The 18,954-nt window shown below is 41.1% G+C and overlaps 1 protein-coding gene across 2 annotated transcripts; it reads left to right on the forward strand.

The window, feature by feature from the left end:
- Positions 1–7: 7 nt before the first annotated feature.
- traf3ip1 (TNF receptor-associated factor 3 interacting protein 1) lies at positions 8–17,294 on the forward strand. 2 transcript variants are annotated; one of them, XM_037109924.1, is made up of 16 exons: positions 8–256; positions 1,900–1,968; positions 3,646–3,807; positions 4,725–4,853; positions 5,030–5,488; positions 5,567–5,641; positions 6,100–6,123; positions 6,720–6,795; positions 7,166–7,186; positions 8,156–8,243; positions 9,056–9,142; positions 9,413–9,548; positions 9,629–9,665; positions 9,794–9,870; positions 16,362–16,579; positions 16,846–17,294. In XM_037109924.1, the coding sequence occupies exons 1-16, from the start codon at positions 134–136 to the stop codon at positions 17,009–17,011; spliced, it is 1,947 nt and encodes a 648-aa protein (XP_036965819.1). In that variant the 5' UTR covers positions 8–133; the 3' UTR covers positions 17,012–17,294. The 2 variants fall into 2 exon arrangements, with proteins under 2 accessions (XP_036965819.1, XP_036965820.1); XM_037109925.1 differs by lacking the exon at positions 6,100–6,123.
- The last annotated feature ends 1,660 nt before the right edge of the window (positions 17,295–18,954 follow it).

The raw sequence follows: 18,954 nt of genomic DNA on the forward strand, positions 1-18,954 counted from the left end.
TGGTGCACTCTGGGATTGCTGAATATTGACATAGCAACCAGGCGGCAGAGCCAGCAACTTATCTTCGCCCCGTATTAGTTTTTGCTGTCCCTTTTTGCGTTTCGACTACTTGGCTTTGCTCTCGCCTGCTGCCATGAATGGCGCGGTGGTGAAAAAGACCCAGGATACACTGGGGAAAGTGATAAAGAAACCGCCTCTCACGGAGAAACTGCTAAGCAAGCCGCCGTTTAGATACCTCCACGACATCTTCAGTGAGGTGAGACTGATATGCTAACACTACGATAATATTAGCAAGCTGGCATTTGTTTAACTAGTACCATAAATCTGTTGTGCCCATGTTCATTAAAAGGCCAGCGCCAACCGACCCGTGTCAAATTCAGACACAGACAAGCTAGCTGGCTAATACACCAACATTAGCTTGAACTAAGCTAACCAAGTAACTTAGCTATCATTAACTTCGCAGTTATAACGTTTCTGTCTCCGTAGCTTTTCTAAAGCCGGCAATGTATCTGTCATCATACGGATACGGTTGGTTAACCAGTTAAATCATTAACGTACATTATTAACCAAAGAAAGAGTTGCTATCGCTCATCAGTAATACAATGTTATGTTGCTGATTAAGTTAATATAGTGGGATAGCTAGCTAATGCTAGTTAGCTAGGTAGCAGAGTCTATAGCGTTGTTTAGTTGCTAGGCACGACCAGAGCCCCTGCAGGAATCAACAAACCAATTTGTCCACTATTAAATAAAGTCATACGATTGTGAGTATTAAGTTGGTTAAATGTTTCCGGTTCTACGAAGCAGTCACGTTGAGATCAAGAGTGCTGAGCAGCTTATCGCATCTGTTTGATAATACTAAGGGTTAGCTTTACGTTGTGCTATAATTAATCACTGCTTTTGAAACACTGCGACCATACTTGGATTCTGTTTGTGTGGTTTAAAGCCGCTTGTCACACAAGTGTCAGATAGAGTCGGAGCCTCTCTGAGTGCTTATGGAATGGCTGAGAGGCATATTGATGGACTAGCTACTCTCAGGTGAAGACATGGTCAGGTGCAAGCCAGGATCAGCTATCAACTTCCTTATCATAAGCTATTGTTTTCATCTGTGTACAACGTAGTTGGGTTATATCATTTGGGAAGTGACAGAGACAGATGGCATGAAGAAAGTGGTTATTCACGGATAAATATTATAGATGAATATCCTTGATGTACATATCCGTATTTATTAGGAAGCCTTACTGAAGGGAGATGAGGTTACTTGGTTTAATTACAAACCATCAGTCAACAGAAATATATATAATATATGATGCAGGTACAAAATCTCTCCTGATCTTTATTATGAAACCGTTTTATCTCAACTAATTTTTTTTAACAAACCTGTCAACTGCACACTTAGACTGTCTCGAGTAATGATACTGCAAAGTGTGCAGGTTGTCCTTTCTGCCATGGTATCAAAACAGTGTTGTCTCTCTTTATATTAGTATACTGTCAAAGTGTTTAATTACACTATAGTGACATCTTTATTATACACAGCAGAACACTTTGACACAAAATGTGAAGCACAGTCAAATCTGTTTCACTTCTCTGAACAGAACTGAGATCTCATTCCACTGTCTGCCTGTTGACTAGTCTAATATTTCACTTTAGATTCATGTATAATTAATCAAGCAAAGTGCAGAGGCATGTGTGACTTCTTTCCCTGTGATTAGCAATATATTTCACTGCAGGAATGAGCTTTAAAACATTGGAGCTTTCACCTTACGTAGTTACTTTAACCTGATGCTGTAGTATGACTGCATCGTCATTGGCTACAGTATGTATTTTTAAGTCTTGGGTATAACACACCTAATATTGTAAATTACCACTTAGTTTGACATGTTGATTTCTCACCATTTTCAGGTGATAAGGACCACAGGCTTTATGAAAGGCCTGTATGGAGAAAATGAAATGAAGTCGGATAATGTGAAGGTAAGTTGACCACACAAGTTAAATTGTTCTTCTAGTAACCTCTGATTTTTTTTATATATTCATGTGTCTCTGTGCTTCTTTGTGTGAAGAATATGAAATTCAGTCCTAAGCCACAGTCTCAGTTTTGTATGAGGTCACCTGTGCTTTACATGGGGCAGTCTGAGGCTGTTGGTGTGTGTGGGGGTAACCCTACACGCTGCCTCTGTGACACAGTGAGTGAGAGGACCTGGCATGACATGACTTAGAGGCCCAGCCAAGGTGTCAGAACTCAAGTCTGCTGTTTGAGAGCTGACCCCGAATCAATAATGGGTAGGAATATGATAGGCTCTGATAAATGTTCGTGTAGAAACTGGATACCTCACAACAGCCAGTTACCGTAACAGAACAATGTTAATTTGTCATTGTTCAAGGTATGCACAATATATTTCAGGCAGATCAATTGAGGCGCCTGATAATGGCACATTTATATTATCAACTATCGTCTGATGATAAAGCTCTCCTGGATTAATAGAGCCGATAACACAAACCCAAATTGCTCTCACTGACTTAAGCGCAGCATCTACAAACTCTGCTACAGTAGGTTTCCATATGCACCTTACTCTTTGTGGATGTTTTTTACAGTTTGAGGGGAAAACAAAACAATTTCAATTTCAATACATGTTTGCAAGGCTTCAGAGGGGGTTCAGGATTTCATGAACTACGGGCAATTAACTTCTTGTTGAAAAAACTAAAATGTCTAATATATCAGAAATATATTATCTTCTCAGTATCAGCCATGAGAAACAGGTAATTATCGATAATAGGTGTCGGCACTGTGCATTCCTACTTGACAACAACAGTAAATGTTTACATCAGAGAGAGACAGACGCCGTGTACAATGGTAGTTAATCATGGCGACTACAAGTCTTCTCAGACATTAGCTTTCATAATCTCAGTTGTAATACTGCTAAATTACGACAACAGAATGTGAGTGGTTGCAGTGAGCATACATTTTTATAACAGTATGCATATTTATGTATCTTATCAACTGTTTAGTAAGGACCTGTGCATGTTGTGCAGTAGAAGTGTCATACATACAGCGGTCAACACAGGGCTGTTACACAGAGTGGCCAGGTGGTTGCATGAGCGACAAGTCCTTATGTTACACAGTTGGCAGACCTCTCAGGTGCAGCAGGCTGATAGACTAGAAGCAACGCTTAGCCGGGCCATTTATTTGGAGAAGGGTGCATGTGTTTTCCCACAACAAAGCAAGAATTAAATTAAAGGAAGGGGGTAATATTTCTTTCCTTGTTATGAGGCCAGATTTTTTCTCACAAAAGCCAACACGTTGTCATCCTTTGAGATTCAAGATTTGATTTGTTATTGATTTTCTAGATTCTATGTTTAGAACGCTATTATAACATAAACACAGGTAATGTGTGGCAAATTATTTTCAAGATTTACATGTATCAAATATGATGTATTTATATGAATTTTATATCATAGTTAGACTTGTGTTTCAGTACAGAGTGGACTGTAGCACATTAGGAACAACTTGTGTTGTACTCAGCAAACTCATCTCAAGGGAACTGTGTTGGAAAATAACTCCCACTGGGGTTTTCACAATCACATTCTATCTCTTCTCTCTCCTGTGCACTCTCCTTTTCATCACAGCACCTTTTTTTTTTTTCTTTCTAGGATAAAGACGCTAAGATAGTGTTCCTCCAGAAAGCAATAGATGTTTTGATGCTGGTGAGTGGCGAGCCCCTGGCCGCAAAGCCGGCACGTATTGTTGCCGGGCATGAACCTGAGAAAACCAATGAGCTGCTGCAGGCCATTGCCAAGTGCTGCCTCAACAAGGTCTGTGTTGTTTGGACACACACACTCACACACTCACACACTCACGCGCACACACACACACACACACACACTCTGAAAAGCTAAATGGTAAATTGAAAACACTCACTCTTAGATACTCCAATGTCTCCAGTTCATTCATTGATCATATTTTTTTTGTTTCCCTGCTGGAGAAACAAATAAAGTTATGGCACTGCATTAAAAGGAAATTCAGTGTTTGTTTGTTTTTTCCAAGTCAAAACGTTATACTCTTGGGAAAACTGTCTAGCTACCTCAGGGAGTACTTTGAAACACTTTAATTGAACCCTGGAGGTGGAGTGTAAACATATGGTGCCTGGGGGATAGATGTTCTTTAAACAATAATTTCTTGTCATGTCATTAGGCCACTTCTGGCATTAAAAAATGTGTTCCTCTCAAATGTTATTCTGTATTTTCCTGAGCTGTCTTCACAACTGTAATAGAAATAGCTCTGTAAATAAATTGAATGGGACAAGGCGACTGGTCAAACATGTGCTTCCTGCTTGCTGTAAAAACCAATTGAATGCCAAAATTGAAATTTGTTGCTGAGCTTTTGGGCTTTTCTTTGTCCTTTTTTAGATATCATAGCCATCTTTTTTACGTGAAGAATGCTTATCACTGGTAACTAAAGCTTTTACAGTGTCACCTCAGTGTCGGCTGCAGTATTCAAACCCTTTGTTTGTCCTCTCCAAAAAGATGTCAATGTCAGCTGCAGAGTAGCCCCGTTATTAACTGTTGAACTCTGAGTGTTTTGCTTAAGGACTCATTGGAAAATGCTTTCCAACGTCATTTGTACCCAGGCCATCTATTTGAAGGACGCTTCTCTGCGCATAATTCCATTACCACTCACTGGTTTATATTGCTGTATAAAACTGAAATATTCTCCTACACTTGATCTGCAGATGTCCAGTGAGGATGCAGTTAAGAGAGTGCTTGCAGGAGAAAAGGTGGACATAAAAAACAAGGCCAGCACCTCCAGGTCCCAGGACAAAGAAAATAGGGAGGGACGTGAACATCATCTGGATAGAGAGGTGAGAGCTAATAGCCCACTCTGATCACAATTTTTATCACACACTGCTGTTTGCTTGTTAGCCTTCACCCCTGCAAGCTGCAGCTTTCTTTGAAAATTCAATGAGATGATCATACGATGAGTGTCCCATTATTCAGTCATGGCTGGCATTAAATGGTCACTTTTGAACTATTCCAGGAGAGGAAAAAGATCACAGAGCGCAGCGGGAGCCGGGACCAGAAGGACCCAGACCAGCCCAAAGAGCAGGAGAGCAGACGGAGAGATGGGGAGAAGGAGCACCACCGTGACAGGGAGCGCTCAGACAAGCTCCCACGCAGCGACCAGGACCGACACACCAAAGACCGTGACAAAGAAAAAAGCCGTGACCGGGAGCGAGACAAGGACAAAGACAAGGGAAGAACCAAAGACAGGGACAAGGAGAAGGACAGAGAGAGGGAAATGGACAAGGAGAAGGACAGAGAGAGGGAAAAGGACAAGGAGAGAGACAAAGACAGAGAAAAGACAAGAGACAGAGATTCTCACAGAGACCGAGAAAGAGACAAGGAGAAACGAAGAGACAAAGAACGAGAGAAAGACAGGGAGAGACAAAAAGAGGGGGAAGAGAGGAACAAAAGTGGAGAGAGTGGCAACAGCAAGGTACGCTGCTCAACCCCACACACATTTTAAATTTTAGCGACAAATGTCATTATTTACATTCTGTGTGTTTGTGCTTAGGCCAGAGTATCAGAGGAACCACTGCAAAAACCAAGCCCCGAAGAGCTGGGCAAAACAGCCAAACCTGTGCCAGCGGTAAGTTTAGCCAAATAGTCACACGTAATACAATGTCCATCGTTTGGACCATTTGATTTTCTCTTCTGCATTCATGGTGTGGCAGAGTTTCCTGTATGTTAGATCAGCCAACTTGAGAAACGTAGAATTGGTCACTGATTTTAGATGTTGAATACTCTATGCACCATTTTCAGTTCAGTAAAAATTTATTTCCTAATGTTGTGCCTCTTATTCTTGCAAGGAACCTGAACCTGTTGAAGAGGTATTCAACCTTGCATAAACAGTCAGTAGAAAAGTAGATCTGTAAATTGCCAACACATTTAGAGACTACTGCTGTGGCATTGGGGGTGGCTGGCTGCTTTATATAGTCCTAGTTTGGGCTATAGTTTATAACAGGTCTTCCTGTTCCTTACAGTCTGTATAATAATAAATGTGACTATGAAGTGCGTGGTGTAATGTTGTGTTCTTTGCCTGTGCAGCCTGCAGAAGCAGCTGAGAACCAGGTAAGAATTTACTCAGAACAAAGTATTATCTTATTTCAGCAGAGACGGCTCAGCTATCACTTTTGCAATGCTAAACCAAAGCCTGTGTGTCGTGAGACATATTATTGACAAAGGAAATACAGTATGTTTGAGCTCTATAAGTCAGCTATAAAATGACTAGGGTTACTTACCTTCTTGCTCAGATGTGGGATGGGGTTTAAATGTTGGTTTGACAATATGTAGTTCATTTTGAGATGTTCAGTTAGGTTTAAAACCAGCCAGTTTCAAACATGGATTAACATAGATCATGTCAGTGGTTAAAATGGCTTTCTAAAGGAAAATGTCCAACATATTTCAAGTATTATTGATGATCAATCAGCAATGATTGTTAAGGCAGCAGACTATCAATTAAAGAAATTACCTAAAATTTGCATCCTTTGTCACAACAAGTAGAACAATCTGTTAAGTTCAGAAAATGACATCACTTTACTGAAATGCTGCCTTCAAAACCAGGGAAAGACACTACTTCCAAATATGCAAAGTCAAGCATACTAGAGGAAATAAGGATGGTTAGCACAACAATGAGCTGTTTCTTCTTGTCCTTCCTCCTCCCACAGGCTGATAGTCCAGCTAGAATACCTCGGCCTTCATCTGCCAAAGGGCAAAGGAGGAGACCCAAACTTGGGGGTCAAGGTAATTCCTCCCTTTCCCTGAACACCCTGTTTTAATTATCTGTTCCGGTGAGTTATATCTTACATAGTTAATGCAGATGTCTTAAATAGTTGCACTTCAGTTATCCACAGAAGGGCTTTTTCAGTACATCCAAATTGATTTTACAGTTGATTGCTTTCTATTTATAACCCACCTGCTCAATAAAATGACTAGTGTCCTTTAGTGGGAGGTAGGAGTGACTCATCAGGATCACTGTTGTGAGACACAATGAAAGTTTTCCAAGAAGAAGTTATATGGCCCATTTTTTAATCTGTTTTTCCATACTTGACATGTTTCATAATTGTGTTAGAGAGGGAACTAATGATGCCTTGTCTTTTTCTGCTCTCAACAGATGAATCTGACAGCGAGGGAGGTAAGTGTTCTCTGTCTCATCTCTCTGGTTCAGTTGCACTTGAAAAGAGTACAAAGGTTTTAAACATTCACACAAACATTTTTCATGTGGAAACAGGGGCAACATGTCAGGAGAGTTGATGTGCTCGATCTAAATGCATTTGAAGAATGTTATAAGTTTCAATAATGCAGAGGGAGAGCATTGAAATCTATCACACCCATAAATAAAAAAAAGCAACCCATATTTGGTTATGACACTTAACTAGGTTCCTTGCTACCACTATGCTGAAAGCACAAGGCATGAAATCAGTGATCTTCTTATCTGACTCAAAGAAGTGCCCCAAAATGTCAGAATGCTCCTTCTGCTCCAGGCTCCACGTTGAGTCACAGAGGGAGTGCAATCTGTCATTGAGTGACATACTCAATGATTAAAGGCAGAGATATTCTTTGTTAATGTATCCGAGCAAGTCAGTCAGGTTTATTTATAACGCCCAGTATCAGATACAATGCATCAATGGGCTTTAAAGACCTATAATGGCAACGATTCATGACCCAACCCAAACTCCTGGAAAACAAAGAAAACCTTCACAAAGGAACCCTCAGCACAGAAGAAAAAAAAGGAGGCTCAGAAGAGACAACAAAGAGACATAAAGATATTAGCAGAAATAATCAGAAAGTTATCAATATTTGAAATTCTGGAAAGTCCAGAATAAAAATTTAAAAAATCCATTCAAGCATCTTATAGCCAGTCTTCACACCAATCCCATTTCCACTGCTGATATCTTGAAAAACCTGAGGGTGAGGTAATATGGCTGAATTAACCTGCTGGTGTTTAAAATAGCTGTAGCTTTGCCAGAGTGTTAAGAACATTGGAATGTAGTATGTAGTTATAAAGGTGTGTTAAATGTCAGCATCCATCATGCAAAGCACAGGAACGCTCCTTGCTGTATTAAACTGAGCTACTGCAAGTCACTGTTTTTTCCTGTCACAGACGCAGATGCTCAGTTAGCTCAGAGACCTTCCCCACAGGAAAACGGAGTTTCTCCAGGCTCCTCAGTACCATCAGACGTGGCCTCCAGGTCTGTACAGTTACACTGAACTTCACTCATTTTGTCACTTGGAGTAAAAACTTTAATCAAACATTACTTCTCACTTACAAAAAACACAGCTCCTGGTAATTGTCCAGTTAAAACATCTCATGTCTCCTGCTGCTTTAACATCTGTCACAACTGTACAAACACGTGAATGTTTTCCAGGCTGGACACAAGATAATTAAAACATTAATAGAATAAAATGTAATATTGTACAGTGCTCATTTAATAAGTAGTTTTATAACGTTGATGACTCTTTTGTAAAGAATGTTGAGATGTTGATTCAGTCATTTGGTAATTCTTGTGGGTGTATTGCATTGCATTGTGTCATATTACTTTAATTATTTACTTAACGTTTTGGGTAGTTTTCCTTTTGAAACTTTAGTTTGTTTCTAGGCCTGATCCAGGATCAGTTCTGGTACATTACGCAGCTGAATTGCCTTTACTTTTGATAATTACCCATGTTTTGTTCTTAAGCTGACTAATCGGTTATGATTGATTGTCTGGGAAGCTGTGCTATATCAGTTTTGCTCATAACATTTTTGTGAATGTTTATTGCTCCAAGCAACAGTTATCATCTGAAAATCTGAATGAGTCAGCGAAGTTGTCATGAAGTGGACTTTTGGCAAATCCCAGAGAGCTATTAACGGAGAATTTGGCTTATGAAAGAAGTTGAGAGGAAAACATTGCTTGTGAAATAAAAAGAACTTGACTTGTATAAATACAAATATGTTAGTTCTAAAAACATTCATTTAAGAGTTTATTTAAGTTACATGCAAAATCTCTTCACCCTACACCAGGCGAATACCACGGCCCAGCAGTGCTCGCCCAGCACCTCCTCGAGTCAAGAGACAGGAAAGTGGCAGTGACGTGGCCCCAGCTGAGAGGTGACCTCACCACGCAAACTCACTTATTTCATAAGTCTCACTTTTACTGGCGAGGATGAAGACCTCCTTTTTTGTGAATATATATTTTGTTCCTGCCAGTAGGAGAGATGAAGCACTAGTCATATTATTAAATTAAAGACAGTGAACATGCTGAATGAACTCACAGAGAACTAATAATGGAGCAGTCCACAACCAGTCCACAATTATATTTTTAATAAAGGTGTTGTCAGGCTGCCACATCTCATGTCATCCTGTTGGCACGTCTTTTAGGCTGTCCAATGCCAAGCCCTCAGCTCCAGTCATCATGGATGGTAAGAGACTGTCTGAAGATGAGGAGGATGAAGATGAGCAGTTTGTTGTCGAGGAGGCCGTTCCTCCTCCTTCAGATGCTCCTGAGTTGGAGATGGTAAGTGACTTGAGCAGCAAGTTGTCCAAAATCAGATAACATAAATCCCTGGATAGTTATCTGCTATTAATCTATTGCAGGAGCCTGCACAAGAACTTGACAGTGAAGACAAACATGGTACAGTTGACTTTGTTTTGATTTTTAAACTTTTAAGGATAAACTGTCACATTTTCTCCAGATTTTCTTCTTGCTAAGTTAAGGAAGCAGATCTTTCACTTTTCCTCTCATTGTTTCACTCACTGTAGGTGGCCTTGTGAAAAAGATCCTTGAGACCAAGAAAGACTATGAGTTGTCCCCGTCCTCCCCTAAATCTAAAGAACAGGTATGTAGAGTTGTTTTTGTAGTGCTCTTCTCCACTAGAGGGCAGTAGTAGCCCATTTCTCTCCAACTGATTTTCATCAGTGACTCAGAGCTCGCCATCAACTCTATCAGCCATTCTTTCTGGAAAGTTTGCTCCCCAGGGCAAGTGTTGAAACCACAGTGAAATGCCCACTGCAACGCTGGTTATTATCAAAAGAAAGATATAAACAAATGGAGCACAGAGGTGTAATTGCACCGCCTTGTAACCACAAAAATGTTCCCCTTCAGTGAAGCTGAAGGGCTAATAACCAGACAAGCAAGTATGGCCTCTAACAGACCACACATACTACACACACATCAAGATGTCTGGGGCAAAATGAGCTTGTTTTCAGGGGCTGCTGCTCAATATCAGCAAAATATGCTTGCATTTTTTGATTACAGACCTCTCTGTTCTGTGTACAGTTTAAGGGTATCAGCCATCTTGGAAACTGGCTTTTAGAGGAGCTATGACTCTTTACACTCCTTCCGCATGTGTTGACTTCTTCCACTTATTGTGGAGGTTATTCCAGGAAACAGACAATGCACAACAAGTTTTTCAGTCACTTTTGACCCCCTCCACACATGTTTCAAGGCGTTGAATAAAATTCTCAGATGTTTGTCCTTGAAAGTCCTTAAAATGAAACCTGCTCCTTCCCCCTTCATTAAAAAGACAGATCATATAAATACGAAAACATTGTTGATTTCACAATTTTAACTGCTGGACACAAGATGTCTCCTACTTCAAAAGTCCATTCTCAGTGTTTGTGCACTGGAGGCTTCCAGTTTCTACATCACACTTGTGAATGCTGAATACTGGACCATGATTGGCTTATAAATGATCTGTGATGTCAGAAGTCATGCTTGTAGGCCAGCTTCTTAAAACCAGATTTTGAGCTCAGAGATGCACCTGAAAACAGCCTAACATCTTTCTATACAGTGAAGTTTCAAACATTCAACTGTGAGAACAAGAAGAAAAACACATTTTTGACTGTATGAGGACATTTAGGTATTCAGGACTGCTGTATTTATGTTAAAACTCTAATGTCCACAGGTGTCAGGTTCTCTCAAGCAGTTAAATCTTGCTTCTCATATTCTCTTTGATTTGGACATAATAAACAGGCTTTTTTAAGGTGACGCATTGCTGCTGTTGCTCATGCATTCCCCTGTCAGCTTATTTATCGGCCAGAAAGAGAAAGAAATATCTTTCATCATTATTTGTAGTGTGAGTCAGTGTGAAGCTTACAGTTTGGTCTGTACTCCATGGCGTGAGGTGGCGTACGCTGTCTGCTTTGGGTGGTCCTCTTCACCGAAGCGTGCTCTCCCCCAGCATCCCTTCCCTAGCTGACCACCCTGACTCTGATGGATGCACTGTTTTGGCCTGTCACTCATGCAGAAAGGCCCCCGATCCATCCCCTCTGAACTGCTGCCACAGATATCATCCCTCATGAAGTTTACCTGAGGTTGACTCAGTTGAACCACCAGTAAACTGAACTAGCTTGACAGAATCTGTATTTTAAAGGTCAAAATATAATCACTAACAACAGGGGGTTATGATTTCGCCTGTGTCTGTTACTGAATGGATTTCCACAAAAATTAGAGGAGAGAGGATGGGACTCCAATCAGGATAAAGTGACTAATTCAGGACATTTTTCTACAGTTTTCATTAATTTCGCAGAGAATAATGCATGGTAATGAAAAAAAAATCAGGCGTATTTAAGTGACTGATATCTATGAGTGAATACCATTTGATACAGGTCAAAACAGAAGTCTGTGTCTAGCAGTTTTAAACGTTTTATTAGACATTGGGTTAGGCTTGATTGACTTAAAGCGGGCAGTTTGGCCATGGCAGAGGTATGCACTCTAATGATTACCACTCTAGCTTTATATAGAACTTGGTGCAAAATCAACCTTTTTCATGTCTAACCGAACACACATACACAGGTATAACACTGAAAACAGCAGAGCTCTTTGTGTAACACGATGAGCACAGCCTTGTAGAGTTTATCCTAATTTTCTTAATGCAGCCTCCTCAGCTTTCAAACCTTCATTTCAGAGTGTCCTGGTCTGCACATAGGAACCATTCCGTCCAGCCCTCCATCATTATTGGCCTTGCCTCGTCAGCTGTATAAAGAACTGTAATGACTTCCTTCCAGACATGAAAGGGTGGAGAGGTCAGCTTAATGGAGTCGTTTTTTTTTTTTTTTTTTCTCCCCTTTTTTCTGGTTAATCACGGTGAAACACGCAGGGTCAAAAATGTAAATATTGAGCTTCCTCATTCTATGTGGTGTGACGGGTTTGAAATTTCAGCTGCCGCAATCCATTTTCTTAAACACCAAAGTTTATCAAAACACCGTGTCTGAACGAGTCACAGCGTATCCAACATCATGTCCAGTTCATAAGTGTTGGCCTTTAGACCATTTTGTATATTTGGTCAAAATCCCACCTATATGTTATTATCCCCATTAATTCATGTTCTTGGTCATTTGAATTAATTTTGCTATTGTTAATGCCAGTGACAAGGTGCTGCATGGATGGCTGTGCTGATGTAAATAAAGGGAATTCTCAAACAGTCAGATGATTGTATTTTGCCATGTCCCGCCGCAGTGTGTGTGACCGAAGAATTTGCTGTATATTTATGGGATGACCTTCCTCACGACCCCTCGGTGGTATTGTATATTATTCCAAGATACTTCTCTTTTTATTTAGACAGAATCCGCCCCTTGCAGCAGCTGCGTTTTCATAAGAATTTTTGTGTACTCCCCCCCTCCCCCATTTCTTTACCCCCATCAAATTAGCCTTGATGAAGGTTTGTAATGTATAAATAAACCCTGTGGCATACAAATGGATGGCTGTTGAGTGAGAGTCACGGAGGAGAAGGGCCAGAATACTCTCTGCAGAATTGTCAAGAAAATAAATACTCCTCTCTGCAGACCTCTGTGTCTTCATAAACATCCAGCGTTTTTTGTGGAAACAAGGAAACGGCCCTGTGGCATTCCATTAGTCATATTACTTTTGCAGAAGACATATTGGAATTTGGTCAGGTTTATGAGGCGTACCTATCCGAGGCACCTACAAACTGCTATCAGGCCTCAGCCTCGACATATCAGAAATCATATCAGCCAACTCACGATGATACCTTTTTGTCCCCATGAGAATGTGTGAATTATAAACCACCTTTTTAAGACACAGTTTCCACTTGCAGTCACTTGTGCAGTGTAGCCAGGGCTCCCTTTTAGAAGTTCCCTTTCAGCCAGCGCAGGGTGGTGATCTCAGTTGTCTCCCCAGTGACCTTGCAACAACATCCTGTAACCTCACTGGCCGTAAGCTTTTCTCTTCACCTCACTGACTCCCAGCTATTTTTATGATCTAGCTGGACTTTTGAATGGCCTTCTATGAAAAATGGTGAGGAAACCCATAAACAACATCCAGAGCCAACTCTCATCCTCCCCCTGCCTCCATGACTCACCTCTCAGATCTCCTACTGGAACACTTTGAAAAAAAAAACCCATCAGGATGTGCAGCAGTGTCTTTAAATGGTCTCCAGTAGCCATTAGAATTGTTCCCAGAAGCTCCAGAGTTGTTATGTGGGCTTCAGTGATCATCCGTGGTCTTCAGTGGTATAACCATTATAAACTGGACTTGATTCAACTTGATCGTGGTCAGTGCAGCTCTAATGAGAGGTTTGTCCTCTCTCATCCTCCTGTCTTGAAGTGAAGCTAATTAATCAACAGTAATGAATGAATAAATAAATGAAGCTTCTCTCCTCATGAGGGAAACTGATCCCCCCGCCATCAACTACTCAACTAGTGTCTAAATGACTGTTTTCCCAGCTAATGATACCCTAGAGGTTGATCTGCTGCTGACAGGTTCCATGCACGCTTCCCATTTTTCTTGTCAGAGAATGTTTTCCTCTTGCCCCAAAAAACCCCTATAAGCAGTCCATAAATAACATTCTTGCACGCTTTCCTAATTAAGCTGATGAGGTGCATGATGACTGGGTGAATTTCATTTTGTATTGTACCTTGGAGGGTTATAGACGTCTCTTCTTTGATGGAGATCTAAGCAGAAAGTTTGTTGTCATAAACAGAAATGCTGATTAGAACAAGTTTAAAGTATTTATCTTAAAGATTGAACCCCCAAACCACTTTTTTTCAGCTGACCACCAATGTATATGGGTATTTAGTTGTGTTGTTAGTTGATTCAGGTTCAAATCTTGACATTTTAGTGTGCAATATTTGAATTCTCCATACTGTGTTAAAAATGCAGGGCGACTGCCCTCTACTGGGTGGAACCTGGTAATTGAATTTTTCTATCACCTGAACTGGAGACAGCTTTTTTGCAGTAAAAATTTAATTATTTGTGTCAGAATTTGGAATAACCTGTAATGAAGTGCATTTTTCCCTCTTTCTTTAACATTGCAACAGTCTTTTTTTTTTCCAGCACTGTCATTCATTTCTCAGGGAGCAATGCATGTATCCTGATTTTTAAAGAAATCGTACTTGGGTTGCTGATATCTGTGTAAAATTTTAAGTGGATTCTGTTAATAATCTATTCTTCCACAACACAATGGTGATAATGACTCCACTTGCATTGTTTTGTCGTCCTCATGTTTGGTTGAGTTTGACATTAGATGGGGTTTGATTTAAGTAAAGTGCAGTTAGGCCTCGGCAAAGGTATGCACTCTACTGACTGCCATTCTAGTTGATCTATTTTGTCTGCAATCCGCTATGTACTGTAGAGACATCTCAATCCACCTCTTATGTCCACCTGCACCACCCAGAGGCTGTGTCTTCCCTATTGCCTCCAGCTTTCATCACCGTCTGAGATAATGGGAAAACCTGCTCCCCCCTCCTTCCTCCCCTTTCACCTCCTACTCCTCTGCGGTCACCACATCTAAATATTGTTCTGTGATCTGGGTGAGAAAAAGGAAAACTAGGAGCACACAGGTCTCGTAGACCCCGACAGAGACCTCCATAAAGCTGTGATTTATATCCACCCGGACAGAGTGCACACGAACCAGGGGTCATGTTTTCACGCCAAGTTTTTTATTTTCCAACAGAGAAGGGGAGGGGCGGTCGAGGTAGCAAGGGGACGGCAAATAGACTGAAGCCATGGGTCCTGTCTGGGCCGTGCAGACCAAACCACAGCCAGGCAGGCCGAATGAGCCGTAGAGTGTTTGTCTAGCTGCAGGGTTCACAGCACCCAGTGGAAAGCCACCCACCTTGTTAGGGGACCGCTGGGCCGAGGCGTTTCAAGCCTCACACTCCTGAACCACCACAAATGGGTAACAAAGAGCGAGGCTGTCAGAAATTTGTACTTGCTTCGCGAAAAGAAATGAAGGCGGAACAATGATGCTTGATGTCATTTCTGCAGTGTGGTCTCGTCCAGTCAAGCTGCCTTCGCAAATTATAATCACTGAGCTGTTTGGTTTGTTTTAAGAGATGGTTCGATAAGGCCAATGCTATACGCTCCGGCTAAGCCGAGCATGTGTGGCGGACTAACCGAGCAGGCTCCGTGACAGATTGTGTGTTTTGAAGAGGAAGCTGTCATTTAGTTTACCGTCACAAACATGATTCCTGCTGCCTCATGAGGGCAGGTGCTCCCATCTGTGGAGCCAAACAGCAGAAATTGGGCCAAGATTTGAACTTGAAAGGAGGCATAAATGTAGTAGTTGTTACTCAATACTGTAGTAAAATAACCCCACTGCCACAGCCTGTTACTAAAATAAACAGGACTTTAAGACTGAGATTGCGGGTGGGGGCTGCGTGTGTCCACTGTATGCTTCGACTGAACCTCTGCCTGTTTGTGTGTGTGTGTGTGTGTGTGTGTGTGTGGCTGAGTGCTTTCGCATCACACACACACACACACGAAGCCCAGCTGAGCAAACATCCTTGGGTTTGCTCCCTGCCAAGGGAGGTCCTTCCCTGATACCTTCCCCTCCTTTTAGCCATCGAGGGACTGAGTGTAATTGGGATATAGTGAACCCCCCCCTCCCCCAACCGCACACCATACACTGGAGGCCTTCATCAACCAGTCCCCCTACTTTGGCCAACACAATTCAGCCGCACGTTTGATCTTTATATATACAGCTAGGTTGGTAGAATTCCTGCCTAACATTTTTAGCCTTGAAATCCTAAACCACTAAATGCAGCCTTGCTCTGGTTCTGGGCATCTGAGACTTTGCTGGCAAAGGTAGAATTCCTAAAGAGGGTTTATTATGTTTTGGTCTGGGGACACACAAGTGATTTTTGTGTGTCCATACAGCTGTTTAATAAAGTGTTTCGTTCAATCATGCATATGAAACCAGCTTAGTTCCTTTATTAGAAGTTGATATCGAAGAACCTGCTCAGGAAATTCAATAAATCAGCCCTCAAGAACCAACATCTACGCTCCTCAAACTGTAATTCTTGTTTATAGATCAAAAAATTGAATCCCCTTAACCTCATTCATTATATTCACCAACTCCATTTCCAGAACATGGTGTCTGAAGCAGCGCGGAAGAAAGAGCGGGACATGGTGACACGGGAGATCGAGCGTCTCCGCTCGTCAATCCAGACGGTGTGCCGCAGCACCCTTCCTTTGGGTAAGATCATGGATTACATACAGGAGGACATGGACGCCATGCAGGCTGAACTGAACACTTGGCGGCGGGAGAACAAAGAGCATGCACAGGCCCTGCTGCAGGAGCAGAGGTAAGACATGCAACATGCTTTACGTTACGTGTTGCAGAATATCATTTATTGTCAGCACCTAATGTTAATGTGAAGACTCACTTTCTCAATGCATGGGTCCAACCTTTCTTTCACATGTATTGATTCCAGTACTTCACATCCACTTTCTGTTAAATGTGTGTTAATGTATTTGCTCATCACTGTGGACAATTTCTCAACACATTTTTTAATCTGATTGCATGTAAGCAATTAATCATCTCAACTCTATTTTGTTTTATGTGCCACAGAGCGACAGACAAGGCAGTGGAGCCTCTCAAGGTAGAGCTAGCTGAGCTGGAGCAGCTGATCAAGGACCAACAGGACAAGATTTGTGCTGTGAGATCCAACATACTGAAGAATGAAGAAAAGATCCAGAAGATGGTGACTGGAATCAACTTCTCCTCCAGAACCTGAAATGAGAACCAAGGTGCACGATGACAAAATTTTGCTAAAAATGCACTGAAGATCTGGAGATGTTTCTCGTTCAGAACAATGGTAAGACCATTTTCCATGGAGGTGATCATGGACGGGACCATACGCTGCACTTTTAAAGGAGAAGGACCCAGACATGTCGGACTCAACCAGTCAGATATCGGTAAATAAAAGCTCAATTTGATGGTTTGGAGGTCTGACTCACTAATTACATCTGCTGACTGACAGGTGAATAAATATCTTCCTGCTCTGCACACTAACCTCACCCCGTCTTTGACCCCTTTTCTGTAACGGTGCCTTTGTGGAGTGAGCTGACGTAGAGCTCACGACTTGGAAGTTAGACTAGATAATTGTATTTAATGCTGGATCTGCTCATCAAAAGCTCTATATATTTTCAAAAAAGAACACAAAAGTTCGACTTGCTGTAATCTCAGCAGTCACTGGACCAAATACTGAAAGTAATTTAAAAACTATCTCTTTGTTTTTTATTAACTTAGTTTTGATTCATGGCCTCGCTTCTTATTTTCCCTGGTTCTTCGGACTTTGGCCTCTGCTTTACACAGGACATGCAGTGTGATTGCGGTAGTAAACAGCCTTGTGATCCGGTTCCTTTTATGTTTTCCCTAAAAATGAAAAGAAGAAGAAGACGAATTTTTGAGCAACCTTTTCCCATGCTTACAAGAACCTCCTCACATCTTGCAGTCTTCAATGTTCTTTCACTGTTCTGTTTTTGAAGCACTGCTGCACTTTGATAAGAGTGATTAGGGGAGGTACCTTCAAGTTGCTTGGAAAAAGCAGTGTTACAGTTCTTTCTTTCATCTCCTATAAAATATGACATAGGTACCCCAATTTTCTATATTTTCAGGGAAACGTGAGCATGTGTCGATTGTTCTTGCAGGATAGCTGCCATCATGGAGGTCCCTCTATTCTGTTCGTACTGTCAGATTTGCCAAAGTGTAACTTTTATGGGATGGAGAAAATGTTTGGTCTGATAGCAACACTTTCAGTTCTTTATATAAAAAAAAGTAGTAAGACATTATTTTACACGCTCCTTTTGTGACTTTTAAGAAATGTGCTTTACAGATGTAGCTAAATATGAAAATAAGAAGCAATACAAGACTGCGGTAGCAGGTTGGATGGTAGGTGTGGAGACAGTCCTTGTTTCCCTGAAAATTCCAATAATGCCATCTCACTGTAATCTGTGTGTGAATGAAAGACAAATAACAATACAAGAGCGCACTAGTCAGACTTCTCAATCCATTGCATAGTGGCCTATCTCACCCTGAATGCAAATACAGTTACCATATTTAGGTAGATGTCCCGATGTAGTTTTAAAGAGCTATTACTACTTTTTTTAAATGTAGTTGCTACCTCTGTTAGTTAGGCTACCAGAAGATGTACTGTAGACTGCCAGTGTTGACAGGAAATTATTAAAAAATACTTCCTGTGACAGCCTGGTTGGATTGATGAATGTAATCCACCATTTTGAACTTGTTATTGTCCAGTTGTATCAGGTATAGTTACATTTCTCTGGATGCATACTGTAGCTTTTACTGCACAGATCCCCAAAAACAAATATTTGCTGCCCCAACTTGGGTTTCTGCTTCCACTGGCTCTTCATAGTGATGGGTTACCAATATGATATAGATTGAACATGGATCAGTTCTGTGACATTATAAATGTTAGTCTGAAATATATTTAATTTAGCTTTCCTCTGGTAAATCTCGTCTGTTTAGGTGGTCATAGACAGTTTAAGGAAAAATATCTTTATTATTGCTTTTGACTTATCTTTTTGATACTCCTCTGAGGATTAACCTTTCAAAACGAACTGTCATTTAATCTTATTTTACTCCATTTTCATCTCAGTATTATACTTAGTCATTCAAAAACCCTTACCCAGTCAAATTTAAAACTCTTACAAGCCT

This window comes from Acanthopagrus latus, chromosome 9, assembly GCF_904848185.1.
Source record: "Acanthopagrus latus isolate v.2019 chromosome 9, fAcaLat1.1, whole genome shotgun sequence".
In the NCBI taxonomy this organism is placed as follows: Eukaryota; Metazoa; Chordata; class Actinopteri; order Spariformes; family Sparidae; genus Acanthopagrus; species Acanthopagrus latus.